At 51.6% G+C, this 27,385-nt stretch overlaps 1 protein-coding gene and 1 long non-coding RNA gene across 3 annotated transcripts; one reads left to right on the top strand and one right to left on the bottom strand.

Annotated features, from left to right (window-relative positions):
- Positions 1-312: 312 nt before the first annotated feature.
- Positions 313-25,099, bottom strand: EXOC3 (exocyst complex component 3). 2 transcript variants are annotated; one of them, XM_043488657.1, is made up of 13 exons: positions 24,968-25,099; positions 23,665-23,867; positions 21,961-22,180; positions 13,668-14,349; positions 10,912-11,029; positions 10,522-10,647; positions 7,500-7,600; positions 5,576-5,686; positions 5,351-5,501; positions 4,138-4,260; positions 2,022-2,183; positions 1,668-1,795; positions 313-1,334 (listed from the first exon to the last, which is right to left on the bottom strand). In XM_043488657.1, the coding sequence occupies exons 2-13, from the start codon at positions 23,806-23,808 to the stop codon at positions 1,163-1,165; spliced, it is 2,238 nt and encodes a 745-aa protein (XP_043344592.1). In that variant the 5' UTR covers positions 23,809-23,867; positions 24,968-25,099; the 3' UTR covers positions 313-1,162. The 2 variants fall into 2 exon arrangements, with proteins under 2 accessions (XP_043344592.1, XP_043344591.1); XM_043488656.1 differs by having other exon boundaries at positions 24,891-25,029.
- LOC122454275 lies at positions 25,070-27,385 on the top strand. Its single transcript, XR_006273357.1, has 3 exons — positions 25,070-25,139; positions 25,770-26,022; positions 27,065-27,385. It is a non-coding gene; the product is annotated as an uncharacterized LOC122454275 (long non-coding RNA).

Here is a 27,385-nt window from a genome sequence, read left to right as displayed (position 1 = left end):
AGTGACCTGGAGATGCCCCTTCCCTGGGCATCAGTGTGGACACCACACCCGCCCACCGGGAGCGGCCCTCCGCCATGGCCCCCACCACGCCACCCAGCACATCCTGGCCCTCAGAAGGTGGTGTGTCCAGCATTCAGCTCAGGGCCCACCATGGTGCAGGTGTGTGGTGGCCACCAGAGGGCAGGTCACTTGGGTCAGCTGCCACAAGCTGCAGTCACCATGGGTATTTACACAAGAAGTAACTCAGAGTGGAAATTCTCTCATTAAGTGGAAAAACAAATTATTTTCATTATCTTGAGAGGCAATAACTAATGACTGCTAACACTCAACTTTATTAATTCAGAGACCATGCATGACTGAATCCTATACACTTAAGTCTGGTCAAGCAGGAACTGGACTGGACTGACGTGTGTGCTAGCAGACAGCAGGTGGCAGGAAGTTTGGGAGACAACCATGTCTCTTCTGTGCCAGGATCGGCCATGAGAACCGTCTCTCACATCTCCATCTAGGCTGTGAATCGTCCAAGAAGAGAGTCCTCCCACCAGTATCGGCTGTGAGAACCGTCTCTCACGTCTTCAAGGTTGTATGTAACTCCTCCAAGAGAGCCCTCCATGCGAATTTTCTGCCTCTCGTGAGAAGGAAACAGCACGGCATCCACTCTGGTTCCAGATGCATAAGGAAGGACGAGGCCCTCAGAGCAGCCCAGCACCCACACACTGCAAGGAGAAGGGGCGAACGCCAGAGCCATCCCGCAGCCACTGTGGAGCACAGCCGCCAAGAGCGTGCCCAGCAGGGTGGCGCTGGAGTCGAGACCTCCCCCAAGGCTCCCTGTTAACCTCAGGTGCAGGTCTGTAATTCGCTTGGTGTAAGAGTCACTCACGGGCGCTCCTGGCATCGTCCACCTGCCTGCGGGTTCACCCGCCACACCCACCGCATCGCCTGCTGGCAGGTCTACTCCCAGGGAGGCCTGGCCTTGAGCTCAAGCATCTGAAACCTGAAAGCGGCTTCTGGGCGGGCCTGCAAGGGCATCACCAGTGAGGTGGGGGCAGGAAGCTGTCAGTCCCTGACAGCAGTTTGGGAAGTGTGCACACAGGGCAGTGTCTGGGGGTGGAGGGGCAGTGCTTTCTGACTCCGCGGCCGCCTGAGGCTGGGGTCACACGGGCTACTTGAGGAGCTTGGCCACGTTGAGGCTGGGAACCATGATATCCTTGAAGATGGGCACGTAGTCGGGGCTAGCCTGGGCCGGGCCCTGCTCCAGTGTCTCGATGATGGTCTGCTTCATGTCCCGGCTAGCGTCCCCCCGCATGGCCAACAGCGCCCCGATGTGGTCGTCCCTGGGGGCGAGGGGGCGTCAGGATGCAGTCGCAGGGGAGCCCCTTCCTCCCCCACTAACACGCAGGAGGGCCCAGAGATAGCACAGGATGAGCATCCAGAAACCAGTCTGCTTGGCTACCTTCCCCTGGAACACCACACATGGGGACGCCCAGACCATGACTCCAGCGCGTCACGGTCGTCTCTGAAGCATGCTCTGCCCACGTCGCCATCTGTAGGCCTCAGGGTCCTCACAGAAGCCCAGAGCTGCCACACTCCCCCCACCCTGGGGGCTCCCACCTAACGCCTGGGACCCTCCCCCTCCCCAGAGACTTCAGGGGAGACTCTGCTGGTACCTGATGTCCGGGTACTTGCTGACCAGAGTCGAGACCTCCAGGTAGAGCAGAGAAGGGTCCGTGAGCTTAATGACCTCTGCGACGGCGACAATGGTGTCACAGTAGCTGTCCATCTCCTCTCCAAAGCCCTGCGGGTCCGCACGGAGCTAAGCGGTGTACACACCCGGAGCTCCGCCCGGCTGCCCAGCGCCCGCCTCTTTCGCAGCAACCCCTCAGGACTCGCTCCTCAGAGGGCTCAGGAAGAGGCGGGGGGCAGCCCAGGCCTTCTGACGGACTGGGACACTAAGCGTCCGTCCCCCGACCCCCCCGCCCCCCGGCCAGGCGGGTCCCAGCAGGAAGATGTGGCGCACTCACAGAAGCCAGCTTGCGGAAGAGGAAGCGCAGCTGCTCGGCCTCGCGCACCATGCGCTCCGCACCGTCCTTGCGCTCCTCGGCGCTGCGGAAGGAGATGCGCTTCTGCATGACGGCCCGCAGGTACTCCTGCACCGCGCGCCGGTGCGCCTCGGCGATCATCCGCTGCGGACGGGGCTCGGTCAGCCTTCCCGTCTCAGTGACACGATTTCAGTGTCTACAGAGTTCTGAGGCTTTCTTACAAACTCGAGTTTAGCAAGGCAGCAAGTTCACCGTGTTTCACGTTTGGCAAAAGGGCAGACGCGGCAGCCACGGGGCCGCAGCTAGAAGCTGGCTCCCCCGGGCGCCCGGCGGCTCAGGCTGGTCCTAGAATAAAGCGCCTGCGGGGGGTCTGCCTGCAGCCTTGCCCAACATGTTCTGAGCACAAACCGGCTGCCGAGTGCTTCCTGTGGGGGCAAGGCGGTGGGTGCCAGCTCGGCCTCCTTGCCTGAGACCCTTTCAGGGGCTCACGGGCTGCCCCGGGCACTGGGGCTGGTCTCCTCGCCCTGCCGGACCTGCACACACCTCTGAGCGACTCAGCTCATGGGGAGTGTGGACCCAGTGCGAGGACTGGGCTCTGTCCAGGCCCCTGCTTGGCCCCTCCCACATCATACCCGTGATCAGAAGGCTCCTCAACACTGGTCTCTGCGGACAGTATGACTCTGGGAGTATGTTGGAGAAGGCTGTAGTTCTCTCCAGGGCCCACCCTCAGTGATAGACCCCAGGCAGTCACCTGTGAACATGTGAGCACAAAAGTGCTGACACAACACAACATCAGGGCCCTGAGAAGAGACATGAGAAGCCCCTTCTACCAGGGAAGACAGGAAGCTCCTTCCCTGCGCTGAAGTGAGGGGGACCCCAAGGTCCCCAAATAAGATAAAGCAAGACAGTGCCCAGCAGCTCAGGGACCGGAGTGAGGCCAGGCTCTCAGCAGAGCAGACAATCCCACAGGAGCAGGCGAGCCACAAGCCCAGGCTGAGGACTTTACACACCACTGTCAGATCAAAGTACAGAAAGTTCAAAAAAATAAAAGGTGGAACCGAAAACTGTACAAGCAACAAGAAATTAAAAACTGAATTAACCCTAACCTCTAACCATCAGAAGCTCCCGACACTGAGACGGGCCATCAGGGTCAGGACTCCCCTCAAGGTCTGGGGGTTAGCACAGCTCGCTCCCAGCACAGGGGCTCTGGGTTAGATTCCCAGTCGGGGAGCTAAGATCCCACATGCTGCAGCTAAACACAGGCAACTACTGAGTCTGCACGCACTAAAGCCCTTGAGCCACAGTGAAGACCCAAGGCAGCCTAAATAAACAAAAAAATAAAATAGAAACCCAAAACACCAGGTTCTCCCTACATCACTCTGATGCCAGAGTTAGAATTTAAACTTTCAAATGAGACAAAGATGCCCCTTCCTGGGGATCCCAGCCAGGGCAGCAAGACGAGAAGATATGAAGAACGAGAACCAGACACGAAGCCACAGGGTGACGCTGCTCGCAAATGAAACAACCGTTTCCATGGAGCCCTGAGAGGACCTGGAGACACACCTCCAAGTGTCTGGACCCGAGTTCCCGGTATCAAAACACACATGGTTCCGGTAGGGCAAAAACAGAAATCCTGACTTTAAAGCAATAACAGCAAAACCCACCCAAGGCCCTGACGATTGTCCCTGAGCTTCCCCAGCGGCTGCCTGACCCCTGAATGGGGACAGGGCATCTCACGGGGCCTGGAGGGACCGGTGTGCCCTCTGCTGAGTGCCGCTCAGCACAGAGCCGAGAGCACAGATGAGCAGAAGGCACTGCCGCTCCTGGCCTCTCGTCAGAGCTGCGGCCAGTGCCCCACCCTCCCTCGGCACGGTCCCTGCTCAGCAGGCCCCGCCGCCATGGGGCTCTGGGACGAGCTGTGCCGGCGTGGCCATGGGCAGCACGGTGGACGCCCCGCCACCTTCAGACACCATTGTCTCCAACCTGCTTGGGGCCCAAAACCACCCCTGAATTCTCACCCTGAGAACTAATGACACCAGATTCTACAGGAGATGCCTGGGGACTGAGACCAACACAGGGGCCCCATGCTCTTTCTTACCTTTCTATACGGCTTCTTAATTTTGGCAAAATCATTGAAATAGTCTTCCACAGTGACACAGATGATGTCTACAGCGTTTGACCCTAACAGCCACTTCTTTGTCATCAACTCATTGAGATGTTGCTGGAAGCAGAAACCACAGAAAACACCCTCGTGACGGCCCGTCATGGGGAATGGGGTGCCGAGAGTCTACCTTCGCATGCCTGCCTGATGTTGTGATCACGACCACCACACTTGTGCAGAAACCCTGCACACACACGCTTTTCCCACACGAGACTTACACTACACTTGATGGAGGCGTCTGTGCATGCATGTTTCACCTGAACTGACTACATCTATTTATTGTGTGGATGCTCTGCAACTAATTACTCAATTCTGATGGACATTTAAAATGTCTCATTTTTCCATTATAAAGAAAGCTGCGGTGAATCTGTATGTTTCTGCAGGTGAAACTCCCAAAACCAGAACTGCTGAGTAAAAACGTAGCAAACTACAACCCTCATGACTACTGCCTCCAACACTTATACCAACTGCCCCCAAAACCGCACCAATTCACAGTATTGCAGAGAATACAAGAGTCTCTCTTTTTCCTCAAGTCCTATCACTGTGTGGTAGAAATGTTCTTAATCTGTGCCATCCCAGTAAGCAACACAAACACCGTTTTAATCTACATTTTTTAGAAGATTGGTAACACTGGGCATTCTGTCTTCTACTCAGGACATAGACTACTCCCTTTCATGTGAAATATTACTCATGTCCTTTGTCTATTTCTCTATTGTGTTGTCTTTTCAAACAGTTCCTTTGTTTTCTAACCATTTCTCAGACAGACATCATGAAATATCCTGCCCATAACCCCAGGAGCTCCTCCCTGCAGGACCCAAGTCATCATGACTCTGCTTTTTAGTATATCCTGGTTCCTGCCATCCCTGGATAATGTGAGCCATTTCCATGTTTCTAAGTAAACTCGCGTGCTCGTCACACTCCACGCCTCTGAGGTGACCTGCCTGGGCCTCACTCCTGACTGTGCGCCGTGCTCTGCTCACAGTCGAGCCAGCTGAGGACAGAGTGCAGGCCGGTGCATGGCTCAGTCCAGAACTTGCCAGGAAACACCACCAGCTCCCACCCCGAAACTGCTGGGACACTTCATGGAAGAGTGTCTATGCGACAACCATGTCGGGAGGGCCCAGCAGGGGGCGGGGGAGAGGGCGCCCACCTCCAGGTCCAGGAAGACTTCCTCCAGCAGGCTGCCGCAGCCCTCTTTGGCAATCGCGTCCAAAACCCCATCCATGCTCGGCTGGCTCAGAGAAATGCCTTCTTCCGCCTCGTGCTTCAGATACTTCCTTTTTAAGCTGACTATGGATTCTCTGCAGGAGACAAGACAGGGCGCGTGAGGCGGCTGAGGGCCCGCCCCGCCCTCCAGCCCGCCCGCGCGGCTCACTTGAAGGTCTGGCAGTTGTTGACGACGGCGACCATGTACTGCACGTAGCAGTGCGGGTGCTGCCGGTTGCGCAGGTGCTCGTCCCGGTACAGCTGCGCCTCCTCCTTGTACCTGCGGACACGGGGCGGTCAGCGCGGCCAGCACCGCGCCTAGCACACGGTCCCACCACGGCACCTCAGCGGGGCTCACAGAGCGAAAGGCTGGGGAGGCGGGCGACCCACGCTAACAGTAGCTCATCGATCAAAACAGATTATTATAAATTTCAGGCCATGAAATATGGCTCTATATTCTGATTATACAAATACTCTGAAACGTTTGTAACTGGGAAACTATTATTTTATCTGACATGTAACTCATCTAGAAACTCACACAGTAGTGTTGGGAACACAATCAAATGTTAGATAAAACATCCTTTTCTGAAACTTCCCCCAAAGAAATCAAACTAAAAATACATCAGACTTCAAGAAGTCAGGAGCAGAAACAGAGACGGCCGCAAACTTCACTTCTGAGTGTTCTCTGGAGATGCTCAGACAGACGCGGGAGCAGAATACAGCACACCTGCGGTCTGCGCACGTTTTCAGAGCATCTTCAGGACGGAGCAAACTGAACAAGGGTGACTGAAGGGGAGTAATTAAGCATTAACTCCAGTGTTCTGCCCAAAGCATGGCTCGGCTAACCATACAGCTGAGGCTGATGAGGAGAATGTGCCTCGCAGAGGAATCCCCACAAGACGCCCCACTCAGCGCACGACTCTCGCGGATGGAGGCCGACGGGGCCTCGATGCAGGGCCGGGCTGTTGGCACCTGAGCCACCGGGGCAGGCGTGCAGAGGACATGGGCCTGCTGTGTTCTGGCCCAGCAGTGAGGAGACACAGAGAGGCCTCAGCCTTTAGAGTCAGGGTCTGGTCTGGGGCAGACGGCAGCTTGAGGCCTGGTGGGAGAGCCCAGGGCGCTGACAGGAGGGCGTGTGGTCTCCATGGGCCAGGGGCCAGGGGGCAGGCCGTCCGCTGACCCGGCCTGGATGTACCACTGTGTGAGCAGGCAGGTCTGACACCAGTGGGGACCCCAAACACAGCGCGGTGCTGCAGGGGCCCAGCAGCCGCTCGTGGCTGTCGTGTGCGACTCAGGGGCACTGAGGTCAGGGCAGGCAAGCAGGCGAGCCACACCACAGGGTCTGGCGTCTGCAGTCAAGCACGGCTGACCCCTGAACGTGGGTTTGAACCACACAGGTTCACGGCCACGTGTATTTTCTCAGTCACCGTGCCCGCTGCCCAACGGGAGCCAAGGCTGGCTGAAGCTGCAGACTTGGGACCATGGGCAGGACGGCCACCTGGGAGGTGCTCTATGGACCTGCAGCTGCAGCGGGGGTCTGCCCTCCAGGGCCCGCATCTTGCTCTGAGTCAACTGTACTTCAGCACAACAGGGGGAGAGGAATTAGATGAGGTCCAGGGTGGCTTTAAGTGGACAGCTCTGAACCTGGACAGTGGGTGAAGAAGCTCTTGTGTCACTCTGCCTCTGTGTCTGAAAATCTCCTTCATGAACAATTCAGAGGTGGGGGGCATCCCTGTGAGGTACTAGTCTTTGAGTACCTTCCTTCCTTCTGAGGGAAGGTGACCTCCCCAGCCCCCGAGGAAGGCAGCCTGGAGGGGGCTCCCCACTCCACCCCCGCAGGAGCTCCAGCCTCCCTCCCCGACCCCGCTCAGGGCCCCCCAACACCCAGGACCCCAGGGGGTGCACTTGTGCAAAAGGCAGATAGTAAGTCAGGGTGTGAGTTCTAAATAACAGAAGAAGGTGACTATGATGAATCCAACCTTATATTCTTTTTTAATACTAGCCACACTAAGATCAACACAGTTTAGCTTTTCATTCAAAAAAAATAAATAAAAAATACACTTTATAATTAGCACACTGGTAAGAATACATACCTACTTAAGAAAGAATTCATTTGCTGAAGACACAAAACTAGTACCTTTGTTTTCAAATCTTCACTTATCTGAGCAGCAACTTGAAGGTTCTGCTCGAACATCTAAAAATTGGAGAACTTATGAACTTTGATATAAAGTCATGAGGATACAAGTTTCCCATATCAGTCCCCCAGAAGTTAACTGGTAGTTAGGACAACCCAAATTCAGAGAAAAAAATGAAGCCACTTGAAAAATAACAAAGTTAATTCAACGAACACACAAAACTTTCTCAGCAGGTTGAAAAAAAAAAACCCCAGTGAACCATTTCCTGATCACCTGCAGATCCCCCCCAGGGAGACACGCTCTCACGGGGAGACACACGTTCTCATGGGAAGCCAGGGGCCGGGGCAGCTGAGGTCACATGGGGACCGGTGCCGGCATGTCAGTCCCTTGGAAGAACTGGGAGAATAAACCCAGGAGCAGGGGCACCAGATGAGGACAGGTGGGGAAGGACCAGAAGGCAGAGCCTGCCCCCATCATCACAGGACGTCAGTCTCCAAATAAAGGAGGGGGTGGGCCCAACACGCCAGGGACCAACAAGGCCACCCACGGCCCACCCAATGCCCAGCTCCGTGTTTCAGGAGTGTGTGAACATGGTCAGCAACACTTCTGAAAAGAGACTGGACAGGCCAGGAGGCGGCAGGCAGGCCCACTCAAGGACACAGCAGGCGTCAAAAAGCAGACTGACTGTACGAGCACATGATTACCCTAGAAATCCACAGGGCTCCCCCAAAGTACATCAGATTAGACTCGCCTAGGCTGTGTTTATGAAGACGAACCTTGACCAGTTACCTCAGGAAGTAAGCACCAGACACGTAACATATAATTACTGGGTTGGCCAAAACATGAGTCTGGTGTTTTCCATAAGATGGCTCTAGTAGCACTTAGTTGTCTTTAACGTCATTCAAAACAGTTCTGTTAGACTGTGTCCAGACAGCTTCATATCAGCATGCATTTTTTCTTTTTAAAAATTGGTGAATTTTTGTGAAGCCATTTTAACACTGAAAATGGAAGAAAACAGTAACGTTTTGGCATATTATGTTTTACTACTTCAAAAGAGGTAAAAACACAACTGAAAGGCAAAAAGATTTGTGAAAATACATGGCAAAGGTGCTATGACTGATCGAATGGGTCGAAAGTGGTTTGCGAAGTTTCATGCTGGAGATTTCTTGCTCCACAGTGGGGCAGACCAGCTGAAGTTAACAGCAATCATATCGAGACATTAATTGCGAACAATCAATGTTCTACCACATGGGAGACGGCCGACATACTCAAAATATCCAAATCAAGCGCTGAAAATTGTTTGCACCAGACTGGTTATGTTCATCACTTCGATGTTGGGGTGCCATGTAATTTAAATGAAAACAACCTTCTTGATTATACATCCACATACTATGTAACAAAAATGTTTCATTGTTAAAACAAATTGTGACAGATGGTGAAAAGTGGATCCTGTACAATAATATGCAACAGATGAGATCCTGTGGCAAGCGAAATGAACCACCACCAACCACACCAAAGGCCAGTCTTCATCCAAAGACGGCAATGTTGTGGACATGGTGGGACTGAAAGGGAGTCTTCTATTATGAGCTCCTTCTGGAAACTGAACAATTCCAACAAGTACTGCTCCCACTTAGACCAACCGAGAGCAGCACTCGATGAAAGCATCTGGAGTTAGTCAACAGAAAAAGCATCATCTTCCATCAGCATAACATAAACCTCATGTGTCTCTGATGACCAGGCAAAAAGCGTTACAGCCTGGATGGGAAGTTCTGATTCATTTGCTGTGTTCACCCGACAGGGCACCTTCAGAATGCCTTTTATTTCAGTCTTTATAAAATTCTTTTCATGGAAACAATTTCAGTTCTCTGGAAGACTATAAAAGGAACTGGAACAGCTCTTTGCTCAAAAAGGTAAAAAACTTTTGGGAAGATGGGATTATGAAGTTGCCTGGATATATGGCAGAAGGTAGTAGAACAGTGAATACTTTGATTAATAAAGTTCTTGGTGAAAATGAAAAATGTGCCTTTTATTTAAAAGTTGAAGAACTTTTTGGCCAACCCAATAGCTTCTAGATTGAAATAAAAAACCACTAGGAACACAGAAAATGCAGGGTTCTGTGACCATGGGCAAAACTACTTGGCAAGCCTGACCCCTGGCTCCCCAGCTCTGGAGAGAAAAAGGCTCTCCCTGAGGTCAGCATGCAACTATGCAACTATGTATGTGTGAAGCCCCTCAAGGTCCCATGCGGGGTGGTGTGTGTGTCTGTGTGTCTGTGTGTGTGTGTGTCCCCACGGCCACACACCTGGAACACGATGGCGGGCAGCGTCGTCTGATAGTTGCCCTCCTGGTCAGCCTCGGGCTCTGTCCTTCTTGTCTGTCGTGTGTGTGTGTGTGTGTGTGTGTGCGTCGTCTGATAGTTGCCCTCCTGGTCGGCCTCGGGCTCTGTCCTTCTTGTCTGTCGTGTGTGTGTGTGTGTGTGTGTGTGTGTGTGTGGCCCCCAGCATCGTCTGATAGTTGCCCTCCTGGTCGGCCTCGGGTGTGTCGGGTGTGTGTGTGTATGTGTGTGGCCCCCAGCGTCATCTGATAGTTGCCCTCCTGGTCGGCCTCGGGTGTGTGTGTGTGTGTGTGTGTGTGTGTGTGTCCCCCAGCATCGTCTGATAGTTGCCCTCCTGGTCGGCCTCGGGCTCTGTCCTTCTTGTCTGTCGTGTGTGTGTGTGTGTGTGTGTGTGTGTGTGGCCCCGCGGGCGCGTACCTGGAGTGTGTGTGTGTGTGTGTGTGTGTGTGGCCCCGCGGGCGCGTACCTGGAGTGTGTGTGTGTGTGTGTGTGGCCCCGCGGGCGCGTACCTGGAGTGTGTGTGTGTGTGTGTGTGTGTGTGTATGGCCCCGCGGGCGCGTACCTGGAGAGAGAGAGAGAGTGTGTGTGTGTGTGTTTGTGTGTGTGTGTGTGTGTGTGTGTGTGTGAGGCCCCGCGGGCGCGTACCTGGAACACGATGGCAGGCAGTGTTGTCTGATAGTAGCCGTCCTGGTCGGCCTCGGGCTCCGTCTCCTTCACCCAGTCCTTCTTGTCCGTCTCCAGGGCTTTCCGCAGCCAGGCAATGATGTTGGACTGAGCCGCAGGGAGGACAGAGCCGGCCATGGAGTCAACACCCCATCTTGGGGGTGCAGCTGCAGAGCAACCTGCCCGCCACCCCTCACCCTGGGCCCCGAGGGCTCAGGAGACACCCTGACCCCACCCGCCCCTCCTGCTCCTGGCTCTGCGCTCAGCCCAGGGGATGGGCGGGTCTGGCCTTCAGCGGAGGAGGTTCCATCCAATCCAGAAGGGGCCGCCCTCCTTCCACCCTGCCTCCGTGTGGGACCAACCGCGACTCACAGTCAGAGTGGACATGTAGGTGTCGAGCAGTGCAGAGACCACGTCTTCGGAGAGCAAAGGCTCCAGGAGGGCCACGTCCACCTCAGGGGCCAGCTCCGCATTCCCCATCATCTCCACGCTGCGGCAAAGGGGGGCCAGACAGACAGACTGACTACCAGGGAGGCGGGAGACAGACAGACTGACTGACCACCAGGCAGGCAGGAGGATGAGACAGACAGACTGACCACCAGGCAGGCGGGAGGATGAGACAGACAGACAGACTGACCACCAGGCAGGCGGGAGGATGAGACAGACAGACAGACTGACCACCAGGCAGGCGGGAGGATGAGACAGACAGACAGACTGACCACCAGGCAGGCGGGAGGGTGAGACAGACAGACAGACAGACCACCAGGCAGGCGGAAGGATGAGACAGACAGACAGACCACCAGGCAGGCAGGAACCCCTCAGCAGGGCTGCTCCCGGGCCGGGGCTGGAGCGAAGCAGCCCTTTCTGCCGCCCTGAGGCTGGAGGGGAGGTCCATCTGCCCCCCATGGGCCCTGGGGACACGCAGGGCCCAGCAGGCAGGAGGCCCCGGGAGCCAGGGAATGAGCCCTGGGTTTAGACGTGTGGCGCGGGCGCTAACCCTAATGCTCCTGCGAAAGGACGGGGCCCAGAGCTGGCACCATCCGATGTCCACACCCGGCCCCTGGGGCCGAGGAGGCCGGAGTGCGGACCAAGCACTGGGAAAGAGCTTTCACAAAAAACATGAAAGCGAGGTACGAGACTCAGTTCCTAGAAGGCCAGGGCTGACCGCTCTGATGACTCCTTAAGCACGGGTCCAGAATGACAACCCTAGGTACTAACAGCATCCAACACCCGTAAGGAACCCCAGATCTTCCTGCGTTAAAAAGTACCTCACGACACTCTGCAAACACCCAAAGACCATTTACAGTCTAGACTATTTCTGCCCCAAGAACCTTAATTCTGCATGAACATGTTTCTAGTGTGGAAACAGCGCAATGTTTCCCTTGAGAAAGTCCCACACAACAGAACATGATGAGCAATAGGAGGCGTCAAAGAACTGCCACTGAGAGAACAGCGCTTAACCACATGGTGAATGAGAAACAAGGTAAGACCAACACCACGCAGGACACACAAGTGCACACGCCGCAGTCTGGTGGGTCGACCACGGCAGGGGCCCAGACCCCAGACTCAAGTCCTGCTCCCCACCGGCTGGCCGAATGACCCTGGACACAGTCCCCCAGGCCTCACAGCAAAGGGGACGATGAAAGGCCTTCCTCGGGGGTGACCCATGGGGCCTGTGCGCTAGGGACGGCTCTGGCGGGTGGCCGGCACATAGGGAGCTCAGAGGCCCCAGCCCAGCCCAGTGGCTGCAAGGGCGTCAGTCACAACCAACAGACGTTTTCTTTCTCTTCACATTTTCCTGTATTGAAATGTGCACATGTAAACGTTTTTTACTATAAGCAGTTACCAAACAACAAACAAAACACAGACCAAAGAAATCCCCAAACCACGCTTCCACAGTAGTGAAGAATCTGCCTCGCAAGGTAGGGGACACTGGTTCAACCCCTGATCTGGGAAGATGCCACACGCCGTGGAACAACTAAGCCTGCACGCCACAACTGCTGAAGCCCGCACCCCTGGACTCCGTGCTCCACAATAGCAGGAGCCACCATGGTGAGATGCCTGTGCACTAGAACTAGAGAGGAGCCCCCACCTGCTGCACCTGCAGAAAGCTCACACACAACAACGAAGATCCAGCACAAAAAAACAAATAAATAAAAGCAATTAAATTTTAATTTATAAGTAACTAAATTTTAATTAACCAAATTCATCAATTAAGAAATAGTTTAAAAACATCCCCAAACCTTACTACTACAACAAGAGGTTCAATTTCTACACATGAGCGACAAGACAGGATAGGATAAACTATGCTTCCCTCTCACTACTGCTGCTACTGCTGAGTCGCTTCAGTCGTGTCCGACTCTGTGTGACCCCATAGACGGCAGCCCACCAGGCTCCCCCATCCCTGGGATTCTCCAGGCAAGAACACTAGAGTGGGTTGCCATGTCCTTCTCCAATGCAGCAAAGTGAAAAGTGAAAGTGAAGTCGCTCAGTCGTGTCCAACTCTTAGCGACCCCATGGACTGCAGCCCACGAGGCTCCTCTGTCCATGGGATTTTCCAGGTGACAGTACTGGAGTGGGGTGCCATTGCCTTCTCCCTCTCACTAGCTAACCTTAAAGACTTTGACAACACCCCACCACCGCCTTGTTCTTCAAGTCCAACCTCAAAATAATGCTGGCACACAGTGACTCACAGCCCTTTCATGGAGTGTTAAAACCTCAAAGCCGAAGAGCAAAAGGATGGCTGATTCTCTGAGCACACAGGGGAGAAGAAACCAGACTTGGGGTGTCAGAAGCCAGCGAGGGCGACTGGGGCCCCTTCAGCAGCCACACAACTGTGCAGGTCACGGAGCCTCGGGGTTAGATGGCCAACACCTCCTGCTTCTGATGTCACCGCGGGGCACACGCAATGCTGAGCTGCTCACCAGTGTCCAGGCACAGGAGCCCCCCAAGCACAGGAGCCTTTGCACAACCCAACCCCGGATCACAGGCAGCCCAGGAAGGAGACGCCTCGGCCAGAGGCAACGCCTGCGGGTGCCAGGTGCCTGCCCTGCGCCAAGGACCCAGCAGCTGTGCAGGTTGCCAGCGGCCTATGGAACAGGAGACACCGCGTGTGAAGGGGGAGTTACCTGGTGTAAGTGTTCAAAACCCAGGTCAGCAGGCTGACGATCTCGTTCGCCTCCAGGTCCTCCGCCGCGAGGTCCTGCATGCGCGCGCGCAGAGCCTGGTGGTAGGTGCGCAGCAGGCTCCGGAAGATCTCGTAGTGTGGCGGGAAGCACTGTGCCAGCAGGTTCTTGGCGACGATGAGGTCGTCCAGCACGTACTTCCGTATGATCTCCAGGTGGCGCACGAGCCACATCCTGTCCGACTCCCTGGTGTCTGCCTGCGTGCCCTCGATCCTGGTGGTCACTGTTCTGTCCAGGATGGTGAACATCTTCTCCTTCCAGTTCTTGGGTCTTCCAGGGGGCACGAAGCCAGTTTGCTTTTTCCGGTCAAGTATGCGCCGGTCAATTTTCTCTTCCCTTTCAATGATCCTGACGACGGAGACGAGCAAGGTGGGGTCACGGCGTACAGTGACCAGCGACCTCTGCAGCACCATCCACAGCTGCTTGGCCAGCTCATCGGACAGACCCTGCGTGCTCCCGAAGTAGCTGTGGATGAGCGCCATGTCACGTGTGTTCCCACTGTCCATGCGGTACTGCTCATACATTAGCCCGTCCCGGGAGCACTCCAGGTCCATCAGCTTCCGGTGGGCTTGCAGCAGCTCCCCGTGCTCTATGAGGTCCTGCGTCTCCCTCACGATCTCGGGCACTGGGGGGAAGGCAGAGATGGCACCGTGAAACACCAACGCAGGGCAGCACGGGGTGCCAGGCCAACGGCAGGCAAGGGCAGCCAGGAACCCGCCCCCACTGGACAACCCACCACACCCACAGGACTCAGGTGAGGGGCCACACACTGTGGAGCTGCGAGGGCTACAGAAGGCTCACACCTTCCAGGGAAAGGCATGAACAGTATTTCAGCTCTCAGCACAGTAGAAAAGTAGAAATTGACTACAAATGACCAGAAGAGGCACAGGCTCAGAAAGACCTGAGAAGACTTTAAGTTTACACGCCAGCCTGGTCCTCAACTGAGACATAGCCTACGACAGTCAAAACAGCAAAACTAATAAATAAAATCAGCATACCCCGGCAAAGAGAAACATCTGACTTCCAGAGCCACATGTTAATTAGATTCAAACGTCCACTGCTCAACAAGAGCACAAGGCAACCAAAGATGGAGGAGAAAAGAGAGTCAAAGGGAAAACCAGAAACCATCCCGGAGAAGGACAGACAGTGGACCAGACAAGGACTCGAAGACAAGTTCCCCAACATGCTCAAAGAACTACAGGCAAATGTGGACAGACGTGTAACTGAATGAAAAACTTACTTCAGATTTTCAAAACAGATTTGAGTGAGCAGAAGAATGAATCAGCAAACAAAGACAGGACAAAGGAAATTATCAATCATGAGGATAAAAAGGAAAAAAACTAGAGAAGAGAGAACAGAACCTCCAGGGCTTGTGTGTCACCACTGGGCTGACCTGCGTGCACACGCAGGAGCCAGAGGAGGAGGAGGAGAGCAGGTGGGCACACCTGTTTCACAGACGCTGTGTGTTTCTACCAGCTGAAGGTCTGCAGTGACCCTGCATCAAACAAGCTTACCGGCACCACGTTGCCAACATCATTTGCTCCCTTCATGTCTCTGTGTCACATTTTATTCTTTCATTATCTTGAAACATTTCACATTTATAGGACATTCCATCTGAAAGCAGAACACGCTCTCCTCTCACGTGCACACAGAACACTCTCCAGATCACATGTGCCAGCGAAGTCCCTGCAGTCGTGTCCACTCTTTGTGACCCTACGGCCGGTAGTCCGCCAGGCTCCTCTGTCCATGGGATTCTCCAGGCAAGAATACTGGAGTGGGTTGCCATGCCCTCCTCCAGGGCAGCTTCCCAACCCAGGGGTCAAACCCATGTCTCTTAAGTCTCCTGCATCGGTAGGATGCAACTTTACAACTAGTGCCACCTGGTGGGTCACCAATCAAGCCCTGGTAAATTTAAGGAAATTGAAATAGTACCAAGTATCTTTTCTGACCAGAATGTTATGAGATTAGAAATAAATTAGAGAAAAAAAAAACTGCAAAAAACATAAACACTTGGTGGCTAAACAACATGTTACTAAATAAGAAATCACTGAGGAAATTAAAAAATACATAGAAACAAATGATGACAAAAACACAACCACCCAAACCTAAGGGATGCAGCAAAAGCAGTTCTAAGAGGGAAGTTTCTAGTAATTCAACCCTACCTCAAGAATCAAGAAAAATCTTAAACAACCAACCTAACCTCACACCTAAAGCAACTGGAGAAAGAATAAACAAAATCCAAAGTTACTAGAGAAAAGAAATTATGAAAATCAAAGAAGTAAATGAAATGAAGAAAGTAATAGCAAACTCAATGAAACTAAAAGCTAGTTCTTTGAGAAGACAAACAAAATTGACACACCTTTAGCCAGGCTCATCAAGGAAAAAAAGGGAGAAGTTTCAAATAAAAGAATTAGAAATGAAAATGGAGAAATTATTAATACAACTGACACTGCAGAAATACAAAGCTCATAAGAGACTACTGTCACCAACTATACGTCAATAAAATGCACAATCTAGAAGTGAACAAATTCTTAGAAAGGTATAACCTTCTAAGACTGAGTCAAGAAGAAGTAGATAATATAAACAGACCAATCATAAGTGATGAAATTGAAACTATAATTAAAAATCTTTCAACAAACAAAAGCCCAGAACCAGACAGCCTCACAGACAAATTCTACCAAACATTTATAAGAGCTAATACTCATTCTTCTCAAACCCTTCCAAAAAATCGCAGAGGAATACTTTCAAATTCATTCTATGAAGCCATCACCACCCTGATACCAAAACCAAGGTTTAACAAAAAAAATTACAGACCAACATCACTGATAAACATGGATGTAAAAATCCTCAACAAAATACTACCAAACAGAATCCCACAGTGCATTAGAAGCACATACACCATGACCAAGTAGGAGTTATCTCCAGGATGCAAAGATTCTTCAATATATGCAAATCAATCGATGTCATGCACCATATTAACAAATTAAAGAATAAAATTCGTATGATCCTCTCAATAGATGCAGAAACAACCTAACTTCACGTAAATCAAGCTGGATTTAGAAAAGGCAGAGGAACCAGAAATCAAATTGCCAACATCTGTTGAATCATTGAAAAAGCAAGAGAGTTCCAGAAAAACATCTACTTCGTCACTGACTATGTTAAAGCCTTTGACTGTGGAGCACAACAAACTGTAGAAAATCCTTCAAGAAATGGAAATACCAGAACTCCTTACCTGTCTCCTGAGAAACCAGCATGCAGGTCATGAAGCAACAGTTAGAACCGGACATGGAACAATGGACCAGTTCAAAATTGGGAAAGGAGTACATCAAGGCTGCATATTGTCACCCTGCTTATTTAACTTCTATGCAGAGTACATCATGCAAAATGCCAATCTGGATGAAGCACAAGCTGGAATCAAGATTGCCAGGAGAAATATCAATAACCTCAGATATGCAGATGACATCACCCTTATGGCAGAAAGCAGAGAGGAACTAAAGAGCCTCTTGATAAAAGTGAAAAAAGAGAGTGACAAGCTGGCTTAAAACTCAATATTCAGAAAACTAAATTCATGGCACCTGGTCCCATCACTTCATGGCAAATAGATGGGGAAAACAGTGGAAACAGTGACAAATTTTATTTTTATGGGCTCCAAAATCAAGGCAGATGGTGACTGCAGCCACGAAATTAAGAAACACTTGCTCCTTGGAAGATAAGCTATGACAAACCTAAACAGTGTATTAAAAAGCAGAGACATCACTTTGTCAACGAAAGTCCATATAGTTAAAGCTATGGTTTTCCAGAAGTCACGTGTATGGATGTGAAAGTTGGACCATAAAGAAGGCTGATAGCTGATGAATTGAGGCTTTTGAATTGTGCTGGAAAAAGACTTTTGAGAGTGCCCTGGACTGCAAGGGGGGGTTTTCCTGGTGGCTCAGATGGTAAAGAAACTGCAATGCAAGAGACCCAGGTTTGATCCCTGGGCCAGGAAGATCCTCTGGAGGAGGAAATGGCAACCCATTCCAGTAGTCTTGCCTGGCAAATTTCATGAACAGAGGAGCCTGGCGGGGGTTTTGTGTCCATGGGGGTCACAAAAAGTTGAACAAGACTGAGCGACTAGTCACAGTGGGTGGACTTCAAGGAGATCGAACCAGTCAATCCTAAAGGAAATCAACTCTGACTATTCACTGGAAGGATTGATGCTAAAGCTCCAATACTTTGCCCACCTGATAGGAAGAGCCTACTCACTGGAAAAGACCCTGATTCTAGGAAAAACTGAGGGCAGGAGAAGGGGGTGACAGAGGAGAAGATGACTGGATAGCATCATTGACTCAATGGACATGAGTTTGAGCAAACTCCAGGAGATAGTGAAGGACAGGGAAGCCTGTCATGCTGCAATCCAGGGGTGGCAAAGAGTCAGACACCACTTAGCGACTGAACAAGAATGACAATAAGGAGACAAACGACCTATATGCAGAAAACTGTTAAGACAGTGATGAAAGATATCAAAGATGACACAAATAGATGGAGAGATACACCATGTTCTTGGATAAGAAGAATCAATATTGTGAAAATGACTATACTGCCTACAGCAATCTACAGATTCAATGCAATCCCGATCAAATTACCTGGCATTTTTCACAGAATTAGAACAAAAAATTTTACAGTCTTTAAGGAAACACAATAGTGGTACAGAACCCACCTGCCAATGCAGGTTAAATGTAAGAGACATGGGTTCAATCCCTGGGCCTGGAAAATGGAAATTATAGCTATATTGGCAAATTACAACTATAAACACTTACATTAAAAAGGAAGAAAGATTTCGTATCAACAACCTAACTTCACAACCTAAGGAACCAGGAAAAGAATAAGGTAAACCCTCACCTATAATGGAAAAGAACATGAAAAAGAACAGAATATACATACATATATGTGTGTAACTAAACCACTTTACTGTATACCAGAAACTAACACAACATTTTTAGTCAACTATACTTACTTTTAATATTCTCCCAATCCCAAAGAAAGGCAATACCAAAGAATGTTCAAACTACCACACAATTGCACTCACCTCACATGCTAGCAAATTAATGCTCAAAATTCTCCAAGCCATGCCTCAACATTATGTGAACCAAGAACTTCCAGATGTTCAAGCTGGATTTAGAAAAGGCAGAGGAACCAAAGATCAAATTGCCAACATCTGCTTTACTTCTGCTTTATTGACTACGCCAAAGCCTTTGACTGTGTGGATCACAACTAACACTGGAAGATTCTTCAAGAGATGGGAATACCAGACCACCTGACCTGCCTACTGAGAAATCTCTATGCAGGTCAGGAAGCAACAGTTAGAACTGGACATGGAACAACAGACTGGTTCCAAATCAGGAAAGGAGTACGTCAAGGCTGTTTATTGTCACCCTGCTTATTTATATGCAGAGTACATCATGAAAAATGTCAGACTGGATGAAGCACAAGGTAGAATCAAGATTGCCGGGAGAAATATCAATAACCTCAGATACACACATGACACCACCCTTATGGCAGAAAGTGAAGAGAAACTGAAGAGCCTCTTGATGAAAGTGAAAGAGGAGAGTGAAAAAGCTGACTTAAAACTCAACATTCGAAAAACTAAGATCATGGCATCTGGTCCCATCACTTCATGGCAAATAGATGGGGAAACAAAGAAAACAGTGACAGCCTTTATTTTCTTGGGCTCCAAAATCACTGCAGATGGTGACTGCAGCCATGAAATTAAAATTAAAAGACACTTGCTCCTTGGAAGAAAAGCTATGACCAACCTAGACAGCATATTAAAAAGCACAGACATTACTTTGCCAACAAAGGTCCGTCTAGTCAAGGCTATGATTTTTCCAGCAGTCACGTATGTATGCGAGAGTTGGACCATAAAGAAAGCTGAGTGCCGAAGAATTGATGCTTTTGAACTGTGGTGTTGGAGAAGACTCTTGAGAGTCCTTTGGACTGCAGTGAGATCAAACCAGTCCATCCTAAAGGAAATCAGTCTTGAATATCCATTGGAAGGACTGATGCTAAAGCTGAAACTCCAATACTTTGGCCACCTGATGCAAAGAACTAACTCACTGGAAAAGACCCTGATGCTGGGAAAGATTGAAGGCAGGAGGAGAAGAGGATGACAGAGGATGAGATGGTTGGATGGCATCACTGACCGGATGGACATGAGCTTGAGTAAACTCCGGGAGTTGGTGATGGACAGGGATGCCTGGCATGCTGCAGTCCATGGGGTCACAGAGTCAGACACAAGTGAGCGACTGAACTGAACTGAAAGGAAAGAAAGCTAAACCTAAAGCTATCAAAAGAAACAAAATAAGACTAAAGCAGAGATAAACAGAAAACTGAAACAAAAAACAGAAAAATCAAGAAAACCAAAGGTAGTTCTTTGAAAAGATTAACAACTGACAGACCCTACCCAGATGAACTGAGGGAAAAAGAAGACTCAGATACTAAACAGTTAAAGCATGGGCATTACTGCCAATTCTACAGGAAAAAAAGGATTGGAAGAGAGCACTGTGAGCAAATGTACACCAACCAGTTGTATAACCAGATGAAGTGCAAATTCCAAGAAACACAAAACCTAAACCACCAAAAAACAGAAAGTCCAAATAACCAGTAAGGGGCTTGGCGGAGGGGCAATGGGAAGCTATCATTAACAGCTGCAGACTTTCAGGTGTTTTCTTTCAGTTTTACCAAGACATAATTTACACACAGCTCTGTGCAGAGTTCCAGTTTTCAAGGTGAAGACAGTCCCTGAGATGGACAGTGATGATGCCTTCACAACGATATGAAAGTACCTCACACTACAGAACTGTACACTTAAAAATGATCAAGATGATAGATTTTATATTGTGCATATTTTATATATTTTAAAGAGAGAAAAGAAAAACAAACAGGCTCTGTTCATAACACTACAGAATTAAAGGCAATGATAAAAGTCTGAAGGGAGACAAACAAGCACAACATTTTCTCAGTAAAAACACGCTCCTAACAAAAACCACATCTACATCACAGCCCTGTTTTCCATCAAAAGAAGTACATTTATTTTCAACCTCTATGGATGAACTGGTAGCTTTTTGGTCACTTGGGTTATGTGGATCCAAATGCCGTGTGGATGAAAACGTAACTTTTTAGTCTTCTGGTGTTCGTTTTACAAAACCAGAAGAAAATGACAGTCAACAAGAAATTGTAAGACAGAAATCAACTAAGAAAGGTCTAAACATCATGAAGGAGATCCTGGCAGGGGGACCGGTCCGATTCCAGGCTGCCAAAGGTCACCAGGAGGGGCTGCGGCCAGGGGCCCGGCGCAGCCGGCGGTGCTGGGTCACTGACGTGGGCAGAGCAGGGCCCCGGAACACAGCCCTAGTTGTCAGGCCCAGGGCAACGAGAATGCACAGAGGGACAGCTCAGTACTCAACAACGCTGCCACCAGACACGCGAGTCCAGAGGAACAGCGCACCCGCGCCGTGGTTCACAGCGGTGGGCGGAGGGGAAGAGCTGCACCAGGTTACACGCAGGGGTCAAGCAGCATGAACACATGGAGACCAGACACCACAGGAGGGAAGGGAAGGGGTCAGACCACCCTGAGGTTTCTGGCTGGGATGCTGATGGCCGTGACAAAGGCGCGGGGGGAGGGGGACACGGATGGACTAGCTCTCGGGGGCAGAGCATGAGGAGGCTTTGCCCTGGTGACGGCTGACACGGAGCACTCTTCTTCATGCCAACGAGGTACTGGAACAGGATTCTGAAAGGGTCACTCACTCCCTGCCGCCCCCTCACCACCTCATCAGCCCCAAGGACTCCTCCAGGCCCGACCTCCATCAGGGCTGGGTCTCCAGGGCTTGGCCACCCCCAGCCTCCAGCCTGTGCCCAGGCCTCCTGCCTGGGAGCTGCTCCCTCCGGGACCTCTCCCACGCCTCGCAGGGTCCCGCGAGCCACGTCACAGCAGAAGGAAGAGCGCGCATCCCTCCCCATGTGCACTTGTTCAGCTCTCCATCTGTCCCTCGGTCCCAAAATATTCAGAACCACACTCTACCAGCCCTTATCTACTCAGCAGACCACCCATCCACGTTCAAACAAGATCCTAACTGTGCAGGCCAAACCACACCTCTCACCCACTCTGGGTGGGCCCACAAAACACGCCGCCCCAGGACAGCTGAAACCCCCCACAACACAAGCAGGCTGAGGATACATGTCTGCCAGCGGCTACCTGAGAAGATGTTCTTCAGGTTCTCCACGGCGGCGGCAAGCTGGCTGTGTCGCACGACCGCGTCCTTCACGTCCTTGAGGCTCTCGATGGTGTTGATGCTCTGCCTCCAGTCCTTGCTGACATCCGCCAGGGACTGCTGGATGGCCTTGACGTCATTCAGCGCGTTATGGAGCTGGCTCAGGCCCGTGCGCACGCCGTCCAGCTGTGACTGGATTGCAGCCTAGGGAAGACACCGGGGGTGAGCAGAGCCAGGCCGGACCTGGAGGCTCATACAAGAGAGGTGCTGTAGTAACAGAGAACAGTCAATAAACAAAACAGTAATGTTTGTAAGCTTTGTTGAGAAAACCTCCTAACACTCCTCATGCAGCCCTTGGCCTGAAAATGCTAGACTCCACTGTGGGAATGCCCTGGGTCCCATAGCCCCCCTTAAATGGTCCCCTAGGACTCTGCACACCATATCGCAGGCATCCTCAGCTTCCTAACAGGCCTGATCTAAATGGAGAAATAGTCAGGATTTGTCATTAACTTGAGTGGAGAGGGCTTTCCTGCCACTCAAGCCAGAACCAGACTCTGCCCCAGGATGGCTGAGCCCCAGACGCAAAACTGGTGCATCTGAGATTCAGACTCACTCTGAGGGCCCGTGGACGTGCCGCCCAGGGAGCCACACAGTCAGTCAGAAGGGAGAGAACATGAAGGAGCAGCAGCAGATAGATGGCAATAGGAAGGGAAAGACAGGGCAGCACAATGGAAGTCAGGAACACCTTTCACCCATGAGTCGTTAAGTAGCACTTAAAAATAATTAATGATTTCAAAGGACCACACAACTGCTAGTTCATCCATGAGTTTCTAGAAGAGATTAAAATTCTGAATAAAAATGTAGCAGGTCTAAACTATTTTTTAAATTGATACGAAACTGCTTCAAGTTAGTCCAACAGGTCTTTGGCTGCTTTGCTGTTGCAAATCAATGACCCACATCCTGTCTCGTCAAACCTGCCATTACCGGGGCACCAATGTTTTCAACTGGACAGGCAACCTCACTATCATATCAGTGTAAGAATTAACCTTCCTCAAATGCACTCTCTTAAATCCTCAAGACTGTTGTGCTGCCAGTCAGCAGGCCATGGTCTTAACATTTTTATAACTATACCAGGCAAGCACTGTTTTAATAAAACCCAATTTCTCCACATGAATTAAGTTGAAAGCCAATCCAAATCATAAAAGATTGACTTTCTTTCTTGCCTCACTTTCACACACACTAATAAATGTATAGAGCTCTCTTCCTTCCTGCCACAAGGCCAACAGAATGCCTGGTTCACAGTCAGCGTACTATAGCATGTGCTAGAAGGACCCAAACAAAATGTTCTCTGGACATACTCTGTGGAAGAGCGTTTACCAAAGAAGAAAAACCGTTACTCTGCTAGCGTTTTTTAAAAAGCTTAATGGACACTTCTGGATGCTTAAAGGGGTTGCTCCTTTGGTGTTTTCAACATCCCCCTGTCTAATTTGTCAATCTACTAACCGGTAATATATTATTGGAAAAAACGTGCTAAATCAAGGTAATGTTCAAGTCTGCCTTCTTCCACATCCTCATAATGTCCAATTTGGCAAAGTTATAACTTTGTTAAAGGAACTTGAAACTCAAGATAAAAGGCCCTGTCCCGCTGGGGAGTGCAGCAGGTGCTGATGGCCACTCTGACCTCATACCTTTAATCTGGCCTCCACAGAGGCCTTCTTCCGGGCCTCTCTTCTGCGATACTGCTCCACTTTGTCCAGCTGGTCCGGGCGCTGCAGCATTCCAGCAACCCTCTGGACTGCTGTCGCAACAGCTTCCCGATCAGTCTCCTTCATGGTTACAAAGCAGGGAGGATCTCTGCACCTGTCATACTAGAGGCATCCTGTGTCCACAGCTAGATGGGGAACGGGCAGGGGGGATGTGTTAGGAAGGTAGAAATGTTAGTGACAAAACTTACCCCCTCCACCAACAGTCAGCTGTCCATAGCGGAGCTATAAGGAGAGCATCTGAGATCATTAACCCAGTAAACCTGAAAGCAGAACTAGGATTATGAACTCCTGGATAAGAAACAAACTTTCAGAAGTCAATTTTACCTTAAAGTGGAGCAGGGGCAATTACAGGCAAAAAAATATTAGCATATGGAGGAATCCAGATTACTCACATCAGACGTCAGTCTCCAGGGCACTTCTCTCCCCCAGACAGGTCCCCTTTCCCATTTCCAGAGCCTTCACACCCGCCCTGAACTCCCTGGAGGGGCGGCTGTGCCAGGAAGCCCCGGTGAAGACGCGGAGACGCAGGGCCAGCACACACCTAACCATCCCCGCGGAAGTTTCAGCACCCACCCTACGATTCGCCTCAAAAATCACTACCTGTAGAGTCTCAAATCCCATGTCTTACTATTTAACAGCCCTAGTGAACAGGTGAGCGGGCAAACGACGCTCTCCTCAGGATAACGCACTCCTGCCTTCGTGCCGGCCCCACCAACATCCGAGCCGGGGAGCTCGGTGAGCGTCCGGCAAAGGAGAGAGCGGATATCTTTAGTCAGCCGCCCGTTTCCACGCATGTTTTCCGTGCACGGATCTCCAAGACGCTCCCCATTCCCTCCGCAAACGCTCTCAGAGCAACACCCAAGTCCCCGCCGACTCTGAGGGGCGGGACCCGAGTGCCTCTGGCGCCCTCACGGACCTGGGCTGGGGCGCCGTGTCTCCTCGCCCCCTTTCCGGGCCCTGGGCTGCGCCGGGTCTGGGGCGCCAGAGGCGGCCGCGGGTCTCCCGGCCGCCGCCCGCGAGCTCAGGTCCGCACCCGCTCCCTCCTCCTGGCCTGGCGCGGCGTCGGCCCAGTCACGGACGCGAGCCGACCCCGGGACCCACCCCGCCCCCCCCCGGCCGCCCTCACCGCCTCCTCGCCGCGCCCGCACCTGCTGGAGCCGGGGAAAGGGGAGGCGGGCGGGGACCGCGACCGCCACCCGGCCGCCACAGCTTGCCGCAGCCTCACCTCGCGGGTCACCACCGCCGCCTCCGCCACCTCCACAGCCCGGAAGTGAGCGCTTGGCTGGCACTTCCGCTTCCGGCTTCGAGACTGGGAGGGCGGGGCCTGGCGGCTCGGACGCCGGGCTCGGGGCGCGCGGACTCAGTGACTGTGAGGGCCGGCTGCCGACGGCGCCACGGTGCGCGCGAGACCAGAGCGGGCAGAGCGGGGCTGCGGCGCGCGCACACCCCGCACACACGTAAACACACACACAGACACTACACACACATAGATAGACACATAAACACACAACAGACACCCCACAGACAGATATCACATACAGACAGGCCACACACTCCACACATAAATGCAGACGCCACACCACATGCACACACCACACACGCTTGAGCGCACAGACCCAGTCAGCATGTGTGCATGTGGGCTCACAGAGGCAGGGCCAGGAAGGAGGTGTGTGAGCCCCTCCCTGTGGCCATGCCAACCGGAACCTACAGTCAGCTGATAGCAGATCACTCTCCAAGGGCCAGGACCTCAGCTCCTGACTGGCTCTGAGGACTGATCCCTCTGTTATTTCATCTGTCCCTAATAATTTGTGAAAATATAGCGCCATGCTGGGTCAGGAAGATCCCCTGGAGAAAGAAATGGCAACCCACTCCAGTATTCTTGCCTGGAGAATCCCCATCTGCAGAGGAGCCTGGCGAGCAACAGTCCATGGGGTCCCAAAGAGTCGGACCGGCTGAGTGACTGAACACTAGAGAAACAAAGAATGTAAACAGAAATTATAATTATGTTTGAAATTCTGACTGTACAGGCATTTTGAAACATCCTCAGTGCAAGAGTGGACCAGGGAAAACAAACAACCGAACCCCAAAAAGCAATGTCTCCCAGGTGCTGGGGTCTCTGGGTCAGGAGAGGATCCCAAGAAGACAGCTGGGAGCCTGTGCCTACCTGGGTTTGGTGCCCTCCTCAGCGGAGAAGCTCTCTCGGAAAGGCAGCACTCAGCAGAAGACACCAGGAGCGGTTTTTGAGAGGCCCCAGCCCAGCGGACTAAAGAAGGGAGCGAGGTATGTCTCTGAAGCGTCTTGAGAGAGTGGAGATCTTGTTAAGCTGTAGCTTACACGTTGTTAAATACAAAGAGAAAGTGCAAGCAGTGCCATAGTAATACTAGGAAAAGAAAAGCCGACGGATCATTGGTAACTAAAACACAAAAGGAGGAGTGGAAACATGTTCAGATATATTGATTATCAGGACACAAGTTTAAAACAACTAGTTATTGTAAGAAAAACATGTAAAACATGAAGAAACAGGATGGTTAAGTTTGGAGGAGGTTTGCGCACCAGCTAGTCTGGACCCGAAAAAGCGGTTGTGGTGATGTTAATACCAGACAAGTGGGCTTTGTGTCAGAGGCACTGCCAGAGAGAGTTATTTTAAGATACAAACACATAAACCACCAGGAAAAAGATGGTTTGCTGTGCCAAGATTTTAAACTCTTGTGTCTATTTTAGTCCTTAAAGAAAAAGACAAGCCGTAGATTGAGAGAGAAACTTTAACTGACAAAGTGCAGCTATCCTGAATTTTCAAATAATGCCCATGGTTCAACTAAAAACAGCAAACAAGTGCAGGGCAGACAGCAGAGGACCTTTCATCTCTCTGGGGAAGAAATCAAGATGAGGGTACCTCGCGGCACCAGCATGGTCTTTGTGAAGGCAGGGGGCCCTCACCTCCCTACAGCCTATCTGGCCTTCAGACCACCGCCCAGTGTCGTCTCCACTGCAAGCCCTCTGGTGGCCCCCTCGCCCAGGCCTGCCTGTGACCCGCCACCCCTGCCTGACTTCTTCCCCGCTCTCTCCTCACCCTCTCACTCCAGCTTCCTCCACACACGATCTGTACGGTTCCTGTCAAGTCTTGGCCCAAGGCTGCCTTGCCCACAAAACCACCACCTGGGTCACCAGGCCCCAGCTGACCCACCTGAGCAGCACCCAGCCCCTCCCCACACGTCACAGAACCTACACAGTCCTTTGGTCACTCGTCTATCCCCTGTCCCCTGGACATGTGCACAGGGACCTCGGCTTCAGCAACCTTATTTCTGCATCTTTTCTTCCCCAGTATGTCCCCAGCACTGTCCCCACTGCTGCTGCTAAGTTGTTTCAGTCGTGTCCAACTCTGTGCGACCCCATGGATGGCAGCCCACCAAGCTCTTCCGTCCACAGGATTCTCTAGGCAAGAATACTGGAGTGGGTTGCCATTTCCTTCTCCACAGCGCTGTCCCAGGACCTGGCATCTAGCAGGGACTTAACAAGCAGCTGAGTGAAGGAAGGAGATGCACATGAAACAGCTGAGTGCCCCCTCCCGCCTCAGAGATACCCAGCGACCTGGAAGCTGGCCTTCAGCAGACCCTGCCGCCACTCAGGTCTCAGACTCCCAGCC

This window comes from Cervus canadensis, chromosome 16 (assembly GCF_019320065.1).
Source record: "Cervus canadensis isolate Bull #8, Minnesota chromosome 16, ASM1932006v1, whole genome shotgun sequence".
NCBI classification, from domain to species: Eukaryota; Metazoa; Chordata; class Mammalia; order Artiodactyla; family Cervidae; genus Cervus; species Cervus canadensis.
Note: the sequence above shows the minus strand (reverse complement) of the source record. Positions and strands in the feature narration are given on the sequence as shown.

Coding starts and splice junctions, on each gene's coding strand:
- EXOC3 (XM_043488657.1), bottom strand. CDS start 23,808: ATGAAGGAGACTGATCGGGAAGCTGTTGCGACAGCAGTCCAGAGGGTT. Junction 1,796..2,021: donor TCTTCCGCAAGCTGGCTTCT/GTGAGTGCGCCA, acceptor GCGGACCCGCAG/GGCTTTGGAGAGGAGATGGA. Junction 1,335..1,667: donor AGCAAGTACCCGGACATCAG/GTACCAGCAGAG, acceptor CCTCGCCCCCAG/GGACGACCACATCGGGGCGC.